Source organism: Crassostrea angulata, chromosome 6 (genome assembly GCF_025612915.1).
Source record: "Crassostrea angulata isolate pt1a10 chromosome 6, ASM2561291v2, whole genome shotgun sequence".
NCBI lineage: Eukaryota > Metazoa > Mollusca > Bivalvia > Ostreida > Ostreidae > Magallana > Magallana angulata.
In genome coordinates, this window is record NC_069116.1 from 17,180,798 (window position 1) to 17,203,449 (window position 22,652).

At 32.4% G+C, this 22,652-nt stretch overlaps 1 protein-coding gene across 4 annotated transcripts in view; it reads right to left on the minus strand.

Annotated features, from left to right (window-relative positions):
* Nucleotides 1–19,032, minus strand: part of LOC128187066 (period circadian protein-like) — a 37,801-nt gene extending 18,769 nt beyond the window's left edge. The window contains exons 1-6 of one of the 4 annotated variants that reach the window (XM_052857153.1): nucleotides 18,817–19,032; nucleotides 16,063–16,141; nucleotides 15,915–15,945; nucleotides 1,244–1,323; nucleotides 1,021–1,104; nucleotides 778–932 (exon numbers count right to left, since the gene is read on the minus strand). In XM_052857153.1, the coding sequence (XP_052713113.1) occupies nucleotides 778–932; nucleotides 1,021–1,103 (238 nt within the window). In that variant the 5' untranslated portion in view covers nucleotide 1,104; nucleotides 1,244–1,323; nucleotides 15,915–15,945; nucleotides 16,063–16,141; nucleotides 18,817–19,032. Of the gene's footprint in view, nucleotides 1–777; nucleotides 933–1,020; nucleotides 1,105–1,243; nucleotides 1,324–15,914; nucleotides 15,946–16,062; nucleotides 16,142–18,325; nucleotides 18,743–18,816 lie in introns of those variants that run through there. The other 3 variants (XM_052857152.1, XM_052857149.1, XM_052857151.1) reach the window with 3 other exon arrangements.
* Nucleotides 19,033–22,652: the final 3,620 nt, after the last annotated feature.

Consider the following 22,652-nt stretch of genomic DNA (forward strand, 5'->3'; position numbering starts at 1 on the left):
TATTACGATGTATAGCGGGGTATCGGGGTGAACAGCATAGGTAATACGGCAGTATGATACCCCGTGCTTCAGCTAGGAAAAAATATGCCCAAATCCTATAGGGATGTATAATACGCACCCCTTTCTGAAGGTAAAAAATGCTGGGAAAAAAGTGCGTATTATATTCACCGGATTACGGTAAGCACAAATCATTTACACAGAATTCTGAAAGAAATGTAACACAAGCAAATTTTCCATCTTGAATAAATTCTTAATCAAGGAAATTTAATCATACACCTTTCCTTAAAAAGGAAAAGTCATAGATTTAAAGGTTCAGTTTCAGAACAACTACTGATGACATTTCTTTTTTCAAGTTTTTCCATCTCAAACCCTGCCCACAGCATGATCTTCTTCCTACATTCTGCACGCTCATATTGAATTAGACACACAATTTGCAATCACTTGTAGGCTTTATTTTCTTTTGAGATTTATTTTCTTCAGTAAGAACTCAAAATTTAATTATCAAATAAAAATCTTGATATTTTGTTTTCATGAAATACAAGTCGGTGAATAGAAAATAGGTCAGAAATGGTTCATACCATAGAGCTATTTTTTCCAAATTTCGATACATGTATAAACAAAAATGTTGGTCTGCCTGATTTGACGATATTGAGGTCATAAAATGACAATGACTCATAATTTGGTGATGAAATTACAATGTACTGCAGTTATGTTAATAATACATGATATATAATCCACTAAACACTCTATCCCCTGCTCCGTCAATTAAATGCATACCTTGGATTTTCTGGAGACTTCCTATTACATGCTGTAAGGCACTAAGGGTGCCCATTTTCCCCTTTTTTCCTGAAGTTGGCGGCACCATGGCCTTTAGCTGCCTCAGATATTGTTTCACTCGAGCTTTACGCTTTTCTTTATGGGTCATGTCACTGCTGTAAATATTTAACAAAAAAAATCAAATAAACATAATAATTTTCATTTGTGCATCATAATGTATCACGTCCAATAAGGGATTTGTACCTGCAGCCACTGGTGGAGGGCTGGTCCTCAAAAGTATCACTACCGCTGAGAGACATGCTGAAACTGCTGCTACTGTCTTGCATTCTGCCAAAAATATAACAATGCATGAGACCTTTAGTTGCGTTGGTGTCAAATGAATTCCCATGATTCTAACTTCAAAAATCTCTTTTCAGATTTTTCAGCGTTGTGTGGTTTCTGTGCTTCAGTGATAGGTAGAACACACCTCCCACTCTTTCTGATGTTCCCTTAGGACATTCATTGTTTCAACGAACCCTTGCATCACATTCTCAATTTGTAAATCCTCTAAAATGGAATTTGTTTTGCAACTCTTAATATAATTTTCTATATTTCTCTTTAGCAGTATTCATGAAAAAATTGCAAACACTAATACAACAGTATTACATACCAATATAATTAATTCAATTTAAAGGTTCTTCATTCTTAAAAGCTGACAATTATGATCTCTAGTGTATAACAATTACCATACAATAAAGTAATTTGGCAGGGAATCATTGTCTATATAAGTACAGGTATTACACCTGGTTCTCATGTGCATAGAAGAACTGTATTTTACTTGTGTTTCTATGTCATTAATAGTCAAATGGACTATTCCAACAATATAGCTGAGAAACAAGAAAAAAATTTAATTTCTTCAAAATTATAATGACCTTGGAAATTAGAATAAATCCACGTTATTGTTTTTATCATTTAATCATCATAGTAAAAACAAAATGGTGTTTGTGCAAGCATAAGCATGTTTATTAGTAAAAAATAGATGGGTAAGCGGGCAACAAGATTTTCACTTCATTTTGGTCGGATCATATTAACATCACAGCATCATATCTCCATTATGACATCATTAAGATAATTCATTTTTAGATTCTGAAATTGTACATAGTAATAACTGTTTTACAACATATTTATTAACACTCCATCTATAACTTTAATTATGTGGGCAGAAAATGCTTAATACCACACATAGTAATTCAAAATCTACATAGATATCCAATAAAGAACAGGAATTTGATGAGGGAAAACACAATGTCTGCTTGTAATAGGAAAGCTTTTATAAGCAAGTGATATTGTTGTCCCTTAATGAATATTCAATTGGTTCAAAAATGACTTAAACAGGCAAGAAAACTGTAAAGTACTCAATCACAATATGAATATCCCTTTTTTTTGGGTAAAAGTTCAGACCCAAATCTGGTGAATTTTTGGAGTTACATCTCAAACTATGACTCACTTAATACTTGTGGGAATCATTTTCATAGATTTAATGCATTTCACAATTTCAAGGATGCTTACCAGAAATTTAGTGACCAATGCTTCTATCTTTAAAGGGGCATGGTCATGATTTTGGTCAAAAATAAAATTATTTGTCTGATTTTAAAGGTTACAATGCCTCAGTAAAGCAATTTTAATAGGCAACTAAAATTCGAGTATCATCCGTTGAGTTATAAGCAAGTTACCAAGCTTACAATTCTTTGCTAACAAAGCTTTTGTTTACATTTTGAATGTTGATCAAAGTGAAAATTCCAGTTTTAGACCTGAAATGATTGTGGTAAAGTTAGGAACTGTTTATTAATGCTTAAAATGAAAAGGAAGATAGACAAATCAGCTTAAAAAAGATTCTTTACTGGTATATTGAACTTACGTAAACAAAAACAGGGCACGAGCCTTGTTTACTTGACAGAGAATTGTGAGCCTTGGATCTGGCTCAAAACACTATGCCTGACTCTCAAATTTCATATGATCATTAGAAATACATTCCTTAAGCATTGTAAATAATAAAAACAGCAAAATTGAATTTGACCAAAATCGTGACCATGCCCCTTTAAAATATGTATTTTATACATTGCACTTGAACAACCATTGAATTTTTGCAGAGAAAATTGGTATTCAACAAATATAAATGGAACCATGTACAGTTGTTATAATACAAAGAATATAAAAATATACTATGCAAGATAATAGTTATACTAACTAAATAACCCCCCCCCCCCTTGCTGTAGCAAGAAAATCTGAACACTGCATATTTAATCTGCTTGATATTTTGTTAATAAAAAATTCATGCATCTTTCATTCCTATTGCCTGCCTCTGACTGCATTTATATGATTGTGTTATTCATTATATATTCCCATTTTGATATGCATTTAATATGTTCAGTATATTTCAAGAACAGCCAATTATTCTGAGAAAAAAAAAACCCAAACCAAATATTATAGAATAAAGGTCTGGGTTTTTTTTCTCAAGCAAGTACCATGCAAGCTTTGTTAATAGTTAATCAACAACAATAAATGCTTTCTTATTCATAATTTTATAGGAAATGATGTGTTTAGTTGATTTTATGTATTTTTTTTTCAACAAAAAGGAAAATGCACACAAAAGATTTTTCAGCAATATTTTGTTTGGAACTTCCAAATTTGATTAAGGCTATAATACGCACCTCAAACTTTTGATTAAATTTTGGCTGAAAAAAGTGTATGTTATACATGAGACTTTACAGTACCTTCTGCTAGTGTCACAATACATATCCTATAGCTCACAAAATCCATGCGTTCTTTTTAACATTGAACCTTAATCATTTGTTTTGCACACAATGCAATGGACTTCTGTTTACAAATACAACCCAGATTACACAGATTATCAATGTTTAAGCTGCAGTTCATTCACCCACTGACAAACCTATAGACCTACATTTTGGAGTACTCAAGAGATAACACAATTCATGTTATGTTTTCTGCACACAATATTGTACACGTTTAGTTCTTTGCTATCAGGAAGATATCTATGCTACACTGAAAGGTAATTTTTATATTATAACAGTGCACCTTAATTGTTTGTTTTGCACACAATGTGCATGCAATGGACTTTTTGTGTTTACAAATATAATTCAGATTACATTGATTATCAATGTTTAGCAGTGCAGTTCATTCACACACTGACAAACCTACAGACCTACATAATGATTTTGAAGTATTCAGGAGATAACAAAATTCATGTTACGTTTTCTGCACACCATTGACACATTTAGTTCTTTGCTATCAGGATCTGTACTACGCCGACAAATAATTTCTATATCGAAATCCAAGTTCCAAAAATGTGCCTATAATCAATGCAGAACGCAGCAATTTACTCTTAAAGTTTATCACTTCTAAATATCTTTATATGCCAAAAAGACCAACATTTCTAACCTTTCGTACTTTCTATCAATAGCAAATGTTTTACTTTAAATCAAAGTACTGATAGTACTGGAAAGCAGTAAGCAATCTTGTTGAATTTGCCACTTTTGTTGAAAGAATTGTTACAGTATAATTGTATCAAATGAGATCAACTTTTAGTATCCTCAGTACTCTGATTCCTCTAAGTACCGTTTTTTTCCGACCATTAGTCAGTATTTTTTTTCTCTGAAGCAGAGCACCCGATTTATCGTCTAATTTGGCTTGTCTAAGGCTTGAGGTCAGAAAATTGTTAAAAATAGCATTAAAAATCTTGGTCAGAAGCATCTTGAGTTGGCTGTGTGATTGGAAATTACCTTATTGAATTCATTGTTCATCTTTATTAATAATTGTTTTTACTCATTTGCTAACACTAGTATACATAATAATAACAGTAATAAAAAAAATGGTACATGTCTTTAATCAGTTCAAAGTTTTACTGTTCCGTTTGTATAAACACATCGTCACATGGTTCCATATATCACTAGTGGGAAGATAATATTGTGCAGTAAATTAAAACCAGATTTGAATGGAAAAATTATTACAGTAAGTACAGGGAATTTTTTAATTTTAATTATTTTATTAGTAAAGAGTAAATAAGAAATATTTTTTAGTCAAAATCAATCTTAAAATACGTAATCGGCAATTATCAATACAATTGTTAATACAATAGGCTGACACTGGTTGTGCTAATACTATAGTTATCATTCCCTACAGCTGAGATCCATAAGGTATGTTTACTCCCTGTGTATATAAAGAGTACTGTTATAAGAGTGATTATAGTTCATTGTTTAATTATTGTCCAATTCTTTGATCATTGTTATTAAAAAATTTAAGGAAACATGTATGTCATATATCGTCATTATAAAGTCGTACAAATGATCGATCTATTTCGAACAGTGTCTATGGAAAACAATAGCGTGTAACTGCATTACTGGATAAAAAATAAACAAGTTTCATCAAATCATAGTAATTGCTAAGCTTTCTGCACTTGAGATCCCCCTTTGAAGTCCGACAGGAGACAGGTGCATGCTTCTGACACCGGAAATTGTTACACAAACATTGACCACGCGCCGAGTCAACAGGTGGCTGGTTACGTAATGGCGAATACACTGCGATGGTCAGAGTGGAAATTTAATTTAATACATGGGAATAAAATATTTCTGACAAAGTAAGGTTAGTTTACTATCATACAACCTGCATTACACGTAATATCGGGAATTGTATACAATGCAAGCAACTTTATAGATGTTAACGGTATTTGAAAATACGATGCATAAGTATAAAGTGAAATTGTTTAAATGTTAATCATTAATAATAATTGGTAGCAATATCGGGGACATAATGTGCATCATAAACTGATAATGTTACTTGCAGTTTGATACGCCATTTTAAAGTGATAAGTTTGACTTGTTGTATCGATGTATAGTAGGATCTTTTTAAAATTTTGGCTAAAAATGAGCAATTTGACTAGTCGTCCTCATCGACGACTCGTCCAAAAAATACGGTAGTGCTTTGACAAAGCTTCCATGTTGTGTAATAGTTCTGGTTACATGACATAAGGCATTCAGCATATATGCTTATGGCAAATATTCTTAAATTTGATAAATTAAAATGTGAATTTGGCCTAACAAAAAAATAGGTTTGTTTCCGCTTTCAGGCTGAAAAAAAATTAGGGTTGGTAGATCGGCTTTTTTTTTTTTTTTTTTTTTTTTTTCCCCCTCTCCTCTGTTCAATTGTGCATATTAAACCATTTATCTATTAAACTGGGTAAGATTAAAAAAAAAACCAAGTATTTGTTGTCATTGTTTAAATGATCTGATGAACTTTTTCCCCGGCTGGTGGGAACATTTCTCGAGCTTAACTGGCATGACATGTGCTGCTATTTGTAAATAACAAACATCTACACAACACTGATGATATCTAAATAAGTTCTATAAGTGTTTTTACGACTTAAATTTAGAGGACACAATAAATTTTTAAATCGGATAAAAACGAAATTTTAACAAAAAACGGATAAAAACGGAAATTTACGAAAAAACTCTGAAAATTTTTTTGGGTTGGGGGGTTTAAGTTAGGGTCCGTCGGGAAAGCAGAAACAAACGTATTTTTTTGTTAGGCCTTGGTCATTTTTGTTGGATGAAGTGTAAAATGACATAAAATTGAAGATCAGCTTTCATTTCTCTCTATACTTTGAATCATTACAGGTAGCATCCAGTTTGCTTAATAGTTTCGGTTAAAAGACAGCATTTAGGGTATGCGCTAACTGTTTAAAAGGGTGGATGATATGGAAATTAATTTGCATTCTGATATGGCTTTTTTGATTCTGGTATATTCTGGTCCACAATAATATTATGTCAATTTATTTAATAACTGGTATCAGGGTGGAAACTCCCTAAATATACAACTCATAAATTATTTCGAGTACCCAAAAAATTACCTTAAAATATCACAAGGCTAATGACAGCTTTTTTTTTTTCAATGTAAATGCATATAAACTACTTTTATTTAATAAATGTATGAAAAACAACAGCAGACTCAATCTATGTTATTAAAACATTGATTCAAAGGCATCATGTTTTCAACATTATACATTCTAGTTTATTTAAAAATGGCATATCTAAACATAAACTGAAGAGAGAAAGGCTGAAACCAGATTTGGAACAGACATTTTATTTTGTGAGTTCTATTTAGTAAATTTTCAAACCCTGTGTATTATAGATAATTATAAATTAAAATTTTATGTTTTGTACAAGTCTTTAAACAGAAAAGTTACAAAAAAAATTTTTTTTGTTCATTTAACATTTAGGCACACGTGACAAAACTATCAGCTAAGCTATTGTGCCAGTTTTGAAGCAGAATTAAGCAAATACAATATTTACTCTTATTAACACCATTGACTAATAGTGGTTACAAAACCTTATCTTTTAATTGATAGATTCTAAAGATATTTTAGATCTGTACGCAGACACAAAGATTTCCTTGGTGACATTTACCGATAAATCAGAATCCAAAGGTGTTAATTAAGGTGGTTTTGCTATGATGACGCAACATACAGATAGTTAAAGATTTGCTAGTAAAATCATCCTAGTTGCAATGTAGTTTACTGTTACATGTTTGCATGAATTCAAAGAGACTATTTTTATTTTTCCAATCCTCAGCTTGTAAAATTTCTTGTACCATCATTTTAATGTTGTCTGTTCTTTATTAGTATATGTAAATTGAAATCAAAACAATATCTAAACATTGATGTTCTCCATTATTATGTAATTCATTACATAACATAGTAAAATGAATTTTTTTTTCACATTTATACACCAATAGTTTCCTCGTTCAACAGTTGTTTAATACCACTGAGGGTTAGATATCACCAAATAATGAGCAGTATCAAGTGAAGTGACATGTCCATAAAAATTGACCCAATATACATGATATAAAAAAGCCAATTCTTGAAAGATTTCGAACACCAAAAATCCCAAGCATAAATAAAACAAAAGTTTGCAAATAATCATGCACAAAAAGAATGAATTGGTTATCATATTCGCTTCAATTGTTACCACCACAGACCTTCATAATTCATAATAGCTTTTTACCTACGGTCAAACATTTTTGGTTAAGGTTAATTAATAAAAACTCATGATTATCAAAATATTCACCTATTGGAAGATAAAAACAAACCATTTAAACAATGTTTAACAGAGTTGTCGAATACAGTATGTCCTGTTGGCAAGGCCACAATAGAATTGTCAGGAACACTATAAACTTTCCAGAAAACATAGGACTGCTTAATTATCTTAATTGTGTAAAACATGGCACAGTTGATATTTCTTTCAACTGATGAGCATTATTAAAAAGAAATATGCTAATCAGCAAAGTTCTGTTTCATTTGCTCCCACAAAACAAAACAGCTTGGATATGAATGTCTCCTCTTGGAGATCAGAAAGAAACTTGAATACTTTTGGCAATGCAGTGAATGCACTAGTCTGAAGTTTTCAGACAATTAAATTAAATTTTAACAGAATAAGCGGGTAAATCTACAAAAATTAAAGGGGATGTTGACAACATAAATTAAAAGCAATGATGCATAGCATTTCTTTTATTCAATCATTCATTCATTCAATATTTTATTCCTCTTTTCAGAGAGTACATGGAATGTATGTTATTGAACAAAATCAAACATGCATATTATACAACAATTATGAAATATTTATAAAGAGATACAAAAAAAAAAATATATATATATATATACATGTTTTAACAAGTGTGAAAATGTGAATATTATAATTGAAAGGTGAAATATATCGTGCTAAATAAATTCAATGAGGTGGTTACAGAAAAAAAAAAAATTACAACGATAGTAATAAAAATATATATATATGTACAGGACTACTGTGTATCATTGACTGTTCTTTTATATAATGCAAATACCTTAATAAGATAGTTTCCACATAAAAGTATGAGTTCTTTTTCATTTTGTTCCGATAATGGGGTGGCTGGGATTTTACCCAATAGATATGAGTACAGTTCCTCCTCGTCAAGAGCGCAAAGTTCAGCACAAATGCCCAGATCGAAGTTAATTATATCACTCCAGAAAATGTCCCTGTTTGTGGAGAAGTACGCGCAACTACAAGCAACATGCTTAAAAATGTCTGTGTATTGAGTGTTGCATAGTTGACAGGTGCTTATATTTCTTGTAGGGGTAATAGTCCAGAGTTTTGATATAACTTTGATTATATTACTTTGTTGTGCCGACCACGCAAATTTCCAGATTCTTGGTAAGCCCGTTCCATTATGGAGTATAATAAATCTTGTAAAGTCCGAATCATGAATTGTTCGATTAGTCCATTGGTGACTTTCGTAACGGAAGATTTCCGACTTTATCATTTTTTTCCATTCGGTTTTGCTCGGGAAGATACCTGTTTCCAAATAAGAAGTAAGATATTGTTCTAAAGAATATTTGTGAAGAATTGAGAATATATCTTTAACATATCCAAACGATTTATCCTGCTTGTCGTTCAAATATGTAAACAGTCTGAAGAGGAATATTTTTTTTACTAATATGTCATGGGAAAAATTACACAGTTTTTCAAAAAACAGTAATTTCTTTTTATCAATTTCTGATGTGATGGGTCTTAGACCTACTAGACTTTCACACATATCCGATCGTGTTGATGTTTTCAGGCCTTGAATGTCTTTGACAATAAAGTGTTGAAATTTATTTAATAATTGATAATCCTGTAGTTTAAGTTCATTCCAAATTTCACAGCCATAAAGTGTAGAGGGTAATACTACTTTTTTGTAAAGATTCACAAGAGTTACTGGGTTAGAGTTTCCAGACGACAAATTTTTTATTGCGTAATATGAGCGCCGGCCTTTGTCGCATGCTTCTTTTGTTCTAGTAATAGATTTAAAATTGCAGTTTTGGATTATGCCAAGATGGTTATAATCTTTTTGTATAGGTATAATTTCGTTTCCAATTAACCATTGGTGCGTGAAGTTAGTTTTGGGATTTTTTCCAAACACTATTATGCATGATTTTCCAGCGTTGAAAGAGAATCTCCATTTGCAAGAATAGTAGTACGCTGTATTAAGCATGGTTTGAAGTGAGTATGGGTTTGAAGATAGACAAGCAATATCGTCTGCAAGGGCTGGGGTTGATGATTTGATTCTATTGATTCCGAAGTTCTTATTTATGACTTCCAGCTCGTTAAGTAAGTCATTAATGAAAACGGTATATAGAAAACCCGATAAGACGCCTCCTTGACGAATTCCTTGTTCTACAGGAAACCATTTTGACTGTTGATAATTTACAATCACTGCACTTTTAGTATTGATGTGACAGTCGTCTATTAGCATCCATAGCTTTCCTTTTATTCCTATATTATTGAGTTTGTACAGTAAACCTTTTCTCCAAACTGTGTCGAATGCTTTCCGACTGTCTAAAAAGCAGGTATATACATGAGATCCATTTTCGATGTAATGATGTATTGTTTCTTGAAGATTGAAAGCTGCAGTTATAGAACTTAAGCCTTTACGGAAGCCCTGTTGCTGGGGGTTAGGAAATAATTCTTCGTTAGATAAAGTGTCCATAATCCTAGTGTGGATAATTTTTTCGAAAACTTTAAATAAAGTCGATAGTAATGAGATAGGTCGGTAGCTATCCGGAGATGTTTTTGGTTTATTTCCACCTTTATATATTGGGACAATAAAGCCTTGTTTCCAACCAGAGGGGATTTGGCCTAGATTTAATATACTATTAAACAAGACACATAAGTATTTAGACAGAACTTCTTTTCCGTGTATTAGGTGTTCTGACTGTACTTTATCTGGTCCAGGAGCTTTTTTGGATTTTAATAGTGAAATTGAGTCAAGAACTTCTTTTTCCGTAATGCGGTCATCCGGACAGAAAATAGAATTTTGAGTCTCTTGGGATTTAATATTATTGTATTCATTGATGATACTGTTGTAGAAATCATTATCAAAGGTATAATTTTGTTCAGTTTGATATATTGTGGAAAAGTATTCAGCAAATACCGAAGCAACGCTTTCTGGTGTGTTACCAGTCCGATCTGCAAATTGTATTTCTGGATATATTTTTGATTGACGTGGTTTTTGACGACGAATGAGTTTCCAAAATAAGTGAATGTCGATTCCTGCAGCGTTGTCAATGTCTTCATAAGTTTGTTTGATGTATTCTTCAGAAGCGCTTTCTTGGCATTGTCGAAAATGTCTTTTTTTACGTTTATACTCTGCATAAGATGGGTGCTGCATTCCTCGAGGTTTTCCTTCCTTGACCCATTTTATTCTGGATTCCATTTCGCGTTTATGCGCCTCCTTAACTGTAGTGTTCCAGTAGGGTTTGGTATGAGGATTATAGGAACACGTTGGGATAGTTAGAGTAGTACTTTTTATTACAGCATTTACGATTGTTGTAGTGTAAAAATCTATTTCATTCAGTGACATTTCATCTTTCTCTGGTGGAAGATGTTGGTTTAACTCTGTTTGCAGTTGATTACAATATGATTTTTTTGAGTCCTTACATATCCTGTGCCATGCGGGCCACTTAGTGGTGTTTGGTAATAGGATATGGGGGTTCTCTACAATCTCAATTTTAGCGATCACAGGTAAATGGTCTGACGTGTTTGATATTACACCTTCCTGAATAATATCATAATCTACTAGGTGGTTCTTCAACGATTCACTGACAAATGTGTAGTCTAACATTGTCTTACATGGTATAAAAGTATATACATCTTTGCATTGTTCAACATTATGAAAAGGAAAAAACAGGTTGTTTTTTCTGTAAAATGTTACAAGTTCTGCTGATTTATAGGCATTTGTTCTTTCAACATCTTTTTGTTGAAGGCTACCATTCATGTCACCAGCAAAAATAACATGGCCATGATTAGAATAGATTGTATACAAGTCGTGAAGTACATTTAGTTCTTCTCTATATTTATCTACATCATTTTCAGATAGTAAATACACACCAAAAATATACAATGGTGCATGGTTTGGCGTTTTTAAACAAATACCAATGACTCTGTTTGAGTTTGTGTTAACCAATGATGTGTAAAATTCTAGGGATCTTTTATATAATATAGCTACACCTCCTTTGCCTTTATCCCCATTGGTTAACGATTTTTCAAATGTTGCTGTACTGATATAACTTTGATCAATACTGTTTAAAAATTTTGAACAATTTTCAGGTAGTTTGTGTTCTGAGATTACAGCGACATCACACTTTGTTAAACGTAATAAATTTGTCAAACAAACATTAGAGGACATAATACCTCTTACATTCCAATTCAAAATTGAAAACAACATGATAAACAAAAGATCAATGTGCATTGCGTACTCTTTATGTATGTTCATGGCTAAACAAAAAGTTTATTTTTTTACATCGTCTGATTCGCAACCTTGCTGTCTCTCATGGGCGTTTATCCATGGTCGGCATTTGACTCCGCGAGGCCAAAATGATCGCATATTGATAGTTTCACGGTTTTCTTCCGGAATGTGGATTTTTGCTGATAAACAGTCCGGATTATACTTTGGTTGGAATAGAGAAAGATATGTTACACGGATATCCCTATCTCGGACATAGTTAATAATACCGTCTCTAGTGGTTTCTCGATCAATTCCTGTAAGGTAAAATTGGGCGTTTTTGCGCCTGCGATGTGTTATTCCAAGGAATACATCCCGTTTATCATTTGCTTTTTCTGTGTTTGGTTTGTTAAATTTTTTTGATTCAGTTTTCATAGGTACAATTTTCTCTCGTGAGATGTGCACCGGAATCGGAAGTTTGTTTTCGTTCATTTGTTGTTCTGGTGTGCTTTTAATTGTTTCGGGTTGTTGTTCATTGTTTTCTGTTTTTTTCGGAGACTGCTGTAAGTCAGTGACCCCCTTTACTTGCATGTTAATTTGATTTGCCCCAGAAGAGTCCTGTACACGATGTGGGGAATTCCCCAGTGTTGTAGTATTTATACCGTTACCTGGCGTATTGTTTTCAGGTGGATTTTGTGAATGGTCAGTGGACCGCGAAGTACTGTCACTGGTCTGAAGACGGGTAGTAGGGGCCTTCGGCGGGGAAACGACAGCAGCAAATGACTTTTGGAATTTTAATTCTGATAATTGTTTTTGGTGATTTTGACAAATTTTTGATAATTTTAATAATTCGTTGTCGACTCTTTGTGATTTGGCATGTTCTTCCGTGGAATCAAGACCGTCAACACATTTAAGTCGTGAATTTGTGGTTTTACGAAATGTTTCACACGTTATTGAATGAGCTTCGAAATCATTTTTCACTTTATCGATATCAGCTGTTAAAGCAGTGTTTTTGGACTTTAGGTCTGATATCGTTTTTTGCATATTTTTGATGACCTTGCTTGTATTGGAGACAGTTGATTCAAGTTCACGTACACGTTCTAACAAAGTTTGTGTCAGGCAGTGTAGATCTATGTTAAGTGATTTTGGCGTATCTGACGGGTCATGCTTTTTGTCAAAAACGTCAGTAAGATGGGAAGTATCACCATTACAAAACATATAAAGGGCATAGCAGTCTTTTGCATATCTTACTGAGCTTGGGTTACCTTTGGTGGTTCTGCGTTGAATGAGGTTTCCCTTTGGACACCCTTCAATGGTCTTTGCTCTTGTACACAAGAGTGCTCTATATTCAATAATTATCTGTTCATTGCTTGAGGATAATTGTAATAATTTTTCAATATAAAATTTAAGTTAGGGTCCGTCGGGAAAGCAGAAACAAACGTATTTTTTTGTTAGGCCTTGGTCATTTTTGTTGGATGAAGTGTAAAATGACATAAAATTGAAGATCAGCTTTCATTTCTCTCTATACTTTGAATCATTACAGGTAGCATCCAGTTTGCTTAATAGTTTCGGTTAAAAGACAGCATTTAGGGTATGCGCTAACTGTTTAAAAGGGTGGATGATATGGAAATTAATTTGCATTCTGATATGGCTTTTTTGATTCTGGTATATTCTGGTCCACAATAATATTATGTCAATTTATTTAATAACTGGTATCAGGGTGGAAACTCCCTAAATATACAACTCATAAATTATTTCGAGTACCCAAAAAATTACCTTAAAATATCACAAGGCTAATGACAGCTTTTTTTTTTTCAATGTAAATGCATATAAACTACTTTTATTTAATAAATGTATGAAAAACAACAGCAGACTCAATCTATGTTATTAAAACATTGATTCAAAGGCATCATGTTTTCAACATTATACATTCTAGTTTATTTAAAAATGGCATATCTAAACATAAACTGAAGAGAGAAAGGCTGAAACCAGATTTGGAACAGACATTTTATTTTGTGAGTTCTATTTAGTAAATTTTCAAACCCTGTGTATTATAGATAATTATAAATTAAAATTTTATGTTTTGTACAAGTCTTTAAACAGAAAAGTTACAAAAAAAATTTTTTTTGTTCATTTAACATTTAGGCACACGTGACAAAACTATCAGCTAAGCTATTGTGCCAGTTTTGAAGCAGAATTAAGCAAATACAATATTTACTCTTATTAACACCATTGACTAATAGTGGTTACAAAACCTTATCTTTTAATTGATAGATTCTAAAGATATTTTAGATCTGTACGCAGACACAAAGATTTCCTTGGTGACATTTACCGATAAATCAGAATCCAAAGGTGTTAATTAAGGTGGTTTTGCTATGATGACGCAACATACAGATAGTTAAAGATTTGCTAGTAAAATCATCCTAGTTGCAATGTAGTTTACTGTTACATGTTTGCATGAATTCAAAGAGACTATTTTTATTTTTCCAATCCTCAGCTTGTAAAATTTCTTGTACCATCATTTTAATGTTGTCTGTTCTTTATTAGTATATGTAAATTGAAATCAAAACAATATCTAAACATTGATGTTCTCCATTATTATGTAATTCATTACATAACATAGTAAAATGAATTTTTTTTTCACATTTATACACCAATAGTTTCCTCGTTCAACAGTTGTTTAATACCACTGAGGGTTAGATATCACCAAATAATGAGCAGTATCAAGTGAAGTGACATGTCCATAGAATTTTACCCAATATACATGATATAAAATAGCCAATTCTTGAAAGATTTTGAACACCAAAAATCCCAAGCATAAATAAAACAAAAGTTTGCAAATAATCATGCACAAAAAGAATGAATTGGTTATCATATTCGCTTCAATTGTTACCACCACAGACCTTCATAATTCATAATAGCTTTTTACCTACGGTCAAACATTTTTGGTTAAGGTTAAGTAATAAAAACTCATGATTATCAAAATAGTCACCTATTGGAAGATAAAAACAAACCATTTAAACAATGTTTAACAGAGTTGTCGAATACAGTCTGTCCTGTTGGCAAGGCCACAATAGAATTGTCAGGAACACTATAAACTTTCCAGAAAACATAGGACTGCTTAATTATCTTAATTGTGTAAAACATGGCACAGTTGATATTTCTTTCAACTGATGAGCATTATTAAAAAGAAATACGCAAATCAGCAAAGTTCTGTTTCATTTGCTCCCACAAAACAAAACAGCTTGGATATGAATGTCTCCTCTTGGAGATCAGAAAGAAACTTGAATACTTTGGGCAATGCAGTGAATGCACTAGTCTGAAGTTTTCAGACAATTAAATTAAATTTCAACAGAATAAGCGTGGATGTTGACAACATAAATTAAAAGCAATGATGCATAGCATTTCTTTTATTCAATCATTAAAAGTGTAGTATTTGATAAGCTTTGTAATTTGTTGATATTTGATTGCAACTCACAAGAACTGTAAAAATTATCAATAGCATATGGTAAGACAGAAAGTTATTTAGTGTGACTAGACCTTTGAATCTGTCAGACCAAATGTCTGATGCCTCTTAAAGTCTTTCGACAACTCCATTCCTTATATTTGTGCACAAATTTAAACACACTTTGGTGCACTACCAATGCATTGAATTTGTAGGAAACTTTTTTGGGGAGAATCTATTTCTCCTCATCTATTTGTGTCACATTTATAATCCAAGTTAATTCAAAATGTCTTTAACTAAATATTCACATACCGGTCACTCTTTTGAGTTTTTAAAAGTCAACATAAATGCCTATTGGGTGGTTATTGTAGCGATTACGGTATGTACATCCTGCATGAATACTTACTTTAGATTGAAATCTTGTAGTCCAAATTTAACTACAATAAATCTTAGTTTATTAATCAGTTCAGGGAAACAGATGTTTGGAGAAATAGAAATCACATTCAATGGAGATAACATAAATTGCAGGTGTCGTCAGTTTGTTTTGTACTTACCCACTTCTTAGAGATCCATATGTAGAATCACTGACAAAACATTCCTCCATATTAATCAATCTTCCATTTAACAACAAACCTAATATCATAGAAAAGAAAAGAAACATTATTTGATTAATCAAAAACATGTAATTAAAATAAGCTTTTTATCAAATAAACTATTGTGATGGTCAAAATGTCTCTGATTATCACATTGATATGTCAAATTCCTGACTTGTGTATGAAGATGAACCCAGTCAGCTGTCTGATGTACATTCTATTTAAAGAAGTGACAATTCTTAAAAAGACTAACTCAAATAATATAATGACAACCATTCCCTTAATCATGTAATTTTGACAGGTTGTCTGTTATTTTCCACCTTTAAGATTCACCTGTTAACACTTTTTTTCTTAGAAAAATCTCGTGTCTATAATGGGTAAGACTTTCAAGTTCCATCCTGTAAAAGCTATGCAAGTTGGTAGGATAACATGAAAAAAGGGCCATCAAATTTGTGTTGTTAACCCCCTCCTCCCTAATAAGGATACCCCCCCCCCTTGTAAAAAAACATTGAATGCAAAATGCAGGAGGCACTAAATTCAATCCTCATTCACTGCAAGGAGTTCACTGCTTCAAAAGTATGGTGTATTGCTTAATATTTCATTTACCACTTACCAAAAACCTCTTCATAAGTATTAAGTATAGCAATTATCTCAGTACACTTTAGAATTTAGATAAAGTAGAGGAAAATCGTAGTAAATAAAAGTTGGTTTACAATAGCGACAATATAGAGTGTAACTGATGTGATGTTAAACAGAAGATGTTTGTATATATCACTTATGTCTCCCCTGGACATAAATTATGGGGTGCATAAACCTTTAATATAGGCAGAATACATGGGCAGTATACTAGTACATGGAAATGAAAATTGACCTTCTGAACTTACATTCAATAGGGGTCATCTACTGTTACTATCTAGGATGCATCAACCCATCAAATATGACGTGTCTAAGTTAAAAAGTTCTCTGCATATTAATATAAGCAACCTCTCCAAAGAAAATGAATGGAGACTGCAAATAAGTGGAGTCCAAGGGGCATAACTCTGTCAAAAATTGCTCGATCACTCCCAATAGTTGAATACTGATCTTAACCTAGATATTCTTAGATAAATCTTTATACCAAATTTCATTTCAGTATGTACAACGTCTGTGAAGAAAACGGAAACTGTTAGTGGACTGACCAACTGACCCCAGACAGCAGCAAAGCAATATGTCCCTTTACGGAAAGGGGCATTACAGTATGTCACTATCACAATGTGTTTATTTTATATCTAAAAATGTTACAACAAGTTCTGCAGATTATATTTACCAATACATTTTTTTTTTAAATGGTTAATTAAAACACTGTCCTTCAAAACATTCAGTAAACAAACATTTAGTTGTTTATCCTATACATGCATATTTTTAATATAAAGTTATGAATATTTTACATGCAAGAATCTCATTAAAATTTTCATGTTCTCTTGTTGTTGGTATATCTGAGGAGAATGAACAAAAAGACTGAGTATAAACAAAATACCTGTTTTGAGGTTATGTCAATTAGATTTAAACTGAATTAAACATAAATGATTTAAGTGTATTTTGAAAATATCAAGTCCTTTGGTGTCACAGTGCAAAAGAAAGGATTATCCAGTTAACTCTATGTTTTAATGCAGTCAGGTTTAAGGTTGCAAGTTCACATTTCTTGCACTATAAATGTATATAACCCATTTGTTCAACAAGTCTTACCATAATACAAAAAGCATGTCAAATTGAGTGAAGACAAAATATGGCTTGTGAGTTTTTCCTGTGATCCACATTATGGTTCATGATAGTATAGTAATGTACATACCCAGTTCTATTCACATTAAATGATAAACATTATACCAACGTGCCATATATTATTTAAAACTGTCCTTAATGTACATTTGTTTAATACCATACACGCCATGAATTATCATAAAACTACCAAAACAGTAACGTGTTAATCCACCCCTCCAACCACCAGTCCACCCCTCTCTAATCCGTTCATCCCCAATCCCCTTGTACATGAAACTTTGATACAATATAAACACACCGATGTGAAACAGAAAACTTGATTTAAATGTAACATAAAAAGATCAGTAATGGTAAGTCGATGTGGTTTACGTCACAAGAATCGCGCACTCTTGACCATTGTACAAGTGTTGACCATAAATATGCAGGTGATTTCTTTTCATTTTCATGAAAACAACCTTGAATTACTTACCTTCAACTTAAATCAAATGTTGATGCATGAAAATCGTATAGTTTAGGGTTGAAACGATTGGTTTCAGTCAATATTCAAAGCGACACAACATCTACATGTATTTAACACAACCTTCTCTTTCATTATTGGATTCAAGTGACGTCATAATCACGTGACTTGAAAACCAAAATATTTATATTTCATGTACAAAGACGGTGTAGTATATATGCAGTTAGTGCATGCGAGTTTAATTTTTAGAAAACTAATTTATTTCATACCAGATATACCATTCTATATCAATTTAGAGCATTTCTAAAAATTATACGGACATAAAAAAATGGACGCCCGCTGGTCGTGTGTCTGAAAACGTGCACTACATTTTCTTTTCTAAACCCAAAAGAATTCAAATAATGTAAAATATTCTCATTTTTAGTAAAAATATTAACACCATAACATGCAACAATACAAGCGGATGCATATTTAATGTCGAATACTCATAATAGATAACTTACATGTTGTTGAAATTGACACAGAGCGACAACTCCCACATTGAATAAATCCAGTGAATTTGTACGTACTAAAGGTTGAATAAATAAACAGTTACAGAAATCACTGTATTGAAATTATTGACACGAGATAAAATATGAAAGAAATAGGCCTACTACATCCTATTTTCGACTGTCCGATCTAAATACACAAACGTGTTTACCCACGTGAATGTTTGTTCTCAGTCGAATCGTGCCAGGAAGACTTTTAGGCCCCAAGATGTTTAGGCCCTTCATTGATAAGACGCTTAGGCCCCAACATGCTTAGGCACAAGCCTACATTTTCTAAGTTAATTATAATTTTCATTTTATTTTTTAAATGATGGTTTAGGCACCAGCATACATTTGTATAAGTTAATTATAATTTACATTTTAAACATGTTGGGGCCTAAACGTCTGCAATTCTCCTTTTGCACCCGTCTAAATTTATAACCCTAGAATTATAATGCATCTGCATAAGGATGTTCTTTGTTTTATATCTCTTATACCTTCTTATTTATGTATATCCAAAATTAAATTCAATCAACACCAAAATATTGGGCCCAAAATGTTGATTTATTTTATATATAAGTGCTTAAAGTTCGTCTTTCATGCATTAATTTAATCAACCTGACAATTCACATTTTCCATACACATGACTTAGTATAAATTTTTTTAGCATTTCAATGAAACAGAACATAATTTAAAAAATATGTAACTTTCTGAAAAAAAAGCTTTGATATTAAAAAGAAAAACGTCAACGCAACTGATTATGCTTATTGCCAATATTGGTATGATTTTGTTAATGTTTTTTGCACGTTAATTTTTTATTTTCTTCAATCATGACTATATGCAAATGTAAAGTTAAATGGTGTTGTCAATAAAATAAAATTAAGATTTAAAATTAAATTTCAATTAATAGAAGAAAAAGATATGGCGGGAAAGTTCATTATGCCGTGCATATGAAAAAAAAAGGCCGTTAAAATTCACTGTGCGTGATTTAAATCCTCTTAAAATCTGTAAAGAAGTGCCTTTGAAACAATTCTTACAAAAGAGTTGGCTTTCGCATAAATGTTACATGTACAGTAAAAAAAAAAAAGGGGGGGGGCAAAAACTGATTGGAGCGCTTCGTTTCCGCTGCGAAGTCTTGCTATCGAGATAATATATACGTATCACTATGTTTTTTACAATACTACTACTACGCACGGTTCCCCCTTCACCCCCCCCCCCCCCAAACATGGATTGGGACTTTACACTATTATTGATTTTTAGCCGGGCTCTGCTGAAAGCAGAGTCCTGGCTATAGGCAGGCCAATCGCCAATGTTACTATAAATAGCACAAATAAACAAAAAACCAAACAGCGTCAAGGTAAAGCTTCCGCTATACCAAATAGTTACACAAAGAGCCACGTTTTGTCAAAAGTGTTGGCATTTTGTTTCCTTTTTTAAATTTCGAATGAATTGTCTATCTTTTTTAGTTTTCTTACTAATAACGTGTTTTTAAAACATTACTATGCATTTTGGACACATACAATGCGCATGAATTTCCATGAACTTCTTTGCTGCACGATGAAGAAACGGGGATTGAATATATAATGCTTGTTGCAAAATTCAAGGCAGCAACTGTTGAACTTTTTAACTTCTACTAGACAGACTTATTTTTTGTTTATAGCCGCTTACAAAATTTGTTCGCTCTCTGATGCTTTGCCGACATTAAAAGCATGAGAGAGAGAGAGAGAGAGAGAGAGAGAGAGAGAGAGAGAGAGAGAGAGAGAGAGAGAGAGAGAGAGAGAGAGAGATTTTCAGTCTTTACTACACAATATGCATAAAGGCACACAAAAAGAGCCCGGCTTTCAGTACTTCAGTACTTTGATTTTACAATGTAATGGCAATGGTGATGCATTACTTTAAGAAAATTAAGTAATGGTAATATAATGTCAAAATTCATGAAGTAATGGTAGGTAATGTAATGCATTACTTTACAATGTAATCCGCCCCAAGTTGGGAAGATGTCAATATATCATGCCCTGATACTAAGACTAAGTTAATTAGTTTCATTTCCCATATTTTCAATATTTCAGACTCTGCACTTGACATATATTAATATGAAGACTAATTCAAACACATACATTTAATCACTCTATCCTAGGGAGGTTTTTTTTTTTAAATGTTGCACAAAAGTGATCTGGGTACGATTTGTCTGGGTGCAATTTCAGTGTGCAATATGTCGGTATGAGGTGGTCGTTGTCTGTTTTATTGCTGTTTGATTGGCTGCTATTTTAAGTATGGCCTCGAACTTCTTCCATGCCCTAGTTCTGATTAACATTCACTGATGTTCTATATGAGGTTTGATATGAATATAGTAGGCTAATACATGATGATACATGTGAATGCGTGCAAGAAACCTGTCATGGAAACCAATATGAAATTGTTCTAAAAAAATATGAACAATAAATCGAGTTCATGCCAACAGCTGTTCGGAAGACCCCCCCCCCCCCCCGCCCTTCCCCCCGCCAACCCCCGAGAATTAATTGTCATCATGCAATGATTAAAGTTGGTAAGATGTTTTGGTGTTTCTTGCCTTTCCGGTCCTCTGAAAAAGACTAGATATATAATTAAATGTGTTCCTTGGCAAGTCATTGCCCGAATGTAGGTATATTGCCCTATATATTTCCACATCTTCCCAAGTCTAACTACTTGTGAGTGATCAGAAATCCCTAATTGGGAATATTTCCTTCTTGCTTGTCATTAATTAAACGAGACTTAGAAATACATGTATGTTTAAAAACCTTGATACAAAAATACATGAAATAAATATTATATTTTTATTACTCATCATTTTCTAGAAATTTTCGGTTTGGTATAAAAATAAAAAACCCTGAAAGATCCAGTAAAAAAAAAAGATTTTTTATTGATACTGAAGACAAAAATATTCACACAAAAATTTGATTGTTCCTATGCAAAATATGTGCTTATGAAATGATAAAGATGTTCATATTAAAAATCAATCTCATACACAGTAGAATTTATAAGAAATGTAACAAGAGGCCCAGGAAACACACCGCTCACCTTAGCAATAGTAGCCATAATTGATGAAAATTTTTTTAGACAGTCTTTAGAGTATCAAAAAAATATATATAGACAACTTATTAGAGTATATCTTGTTACATGTAATCAAGATTTCCAAATACAAGGTTTGTCTGGCTTTTGAGCGTAGACTACGCAATCGGTGTATATATCGCTGAAACCAGCGTCATTTTTAACTTGTTTTGACGCAAGAAATAGATAGTGACCTTCTACTGAAAGACCAAGGCCTTGTTAAAATGGTTCTAATGAATGACCAAAATGTTGTCCACAAAAATACTTAGATATGTGATTATTCAAATCTGCCAGTTCCTAAATATAAATCTGAAAAATGAAAAAAAGAATATTTTCATCCACACTGAGTGTGTCGTTTCCCCAAAGTAAAGGACGATAGTCAGAAACACTTAGGACAAGAAAACAAGACGTGACGTGCGTCTTCAATATTTCCACATGGATAGCCAAAGAGGGCTTGATATAATACTGCATCTATGAAATCTATGTCTGGCGTACAATTATGACTGAGTCTTGAGTGTAAAATATTAGCGTGTTTTTTTTCCATAAATGAAAAAAGGTGGAGCTACTGTTAGACATTTAGAAATTTTGGTTTTAAATATACAGATAAGGAACTCGAATCTCTGGTATCCAAAGGTAAGGCAATTCATTCATTGAACAAATGATGATTAATAATTTGCATTTTACATGCGGGTATATTATAGTTTTGTGAATTTCTCATATAATAT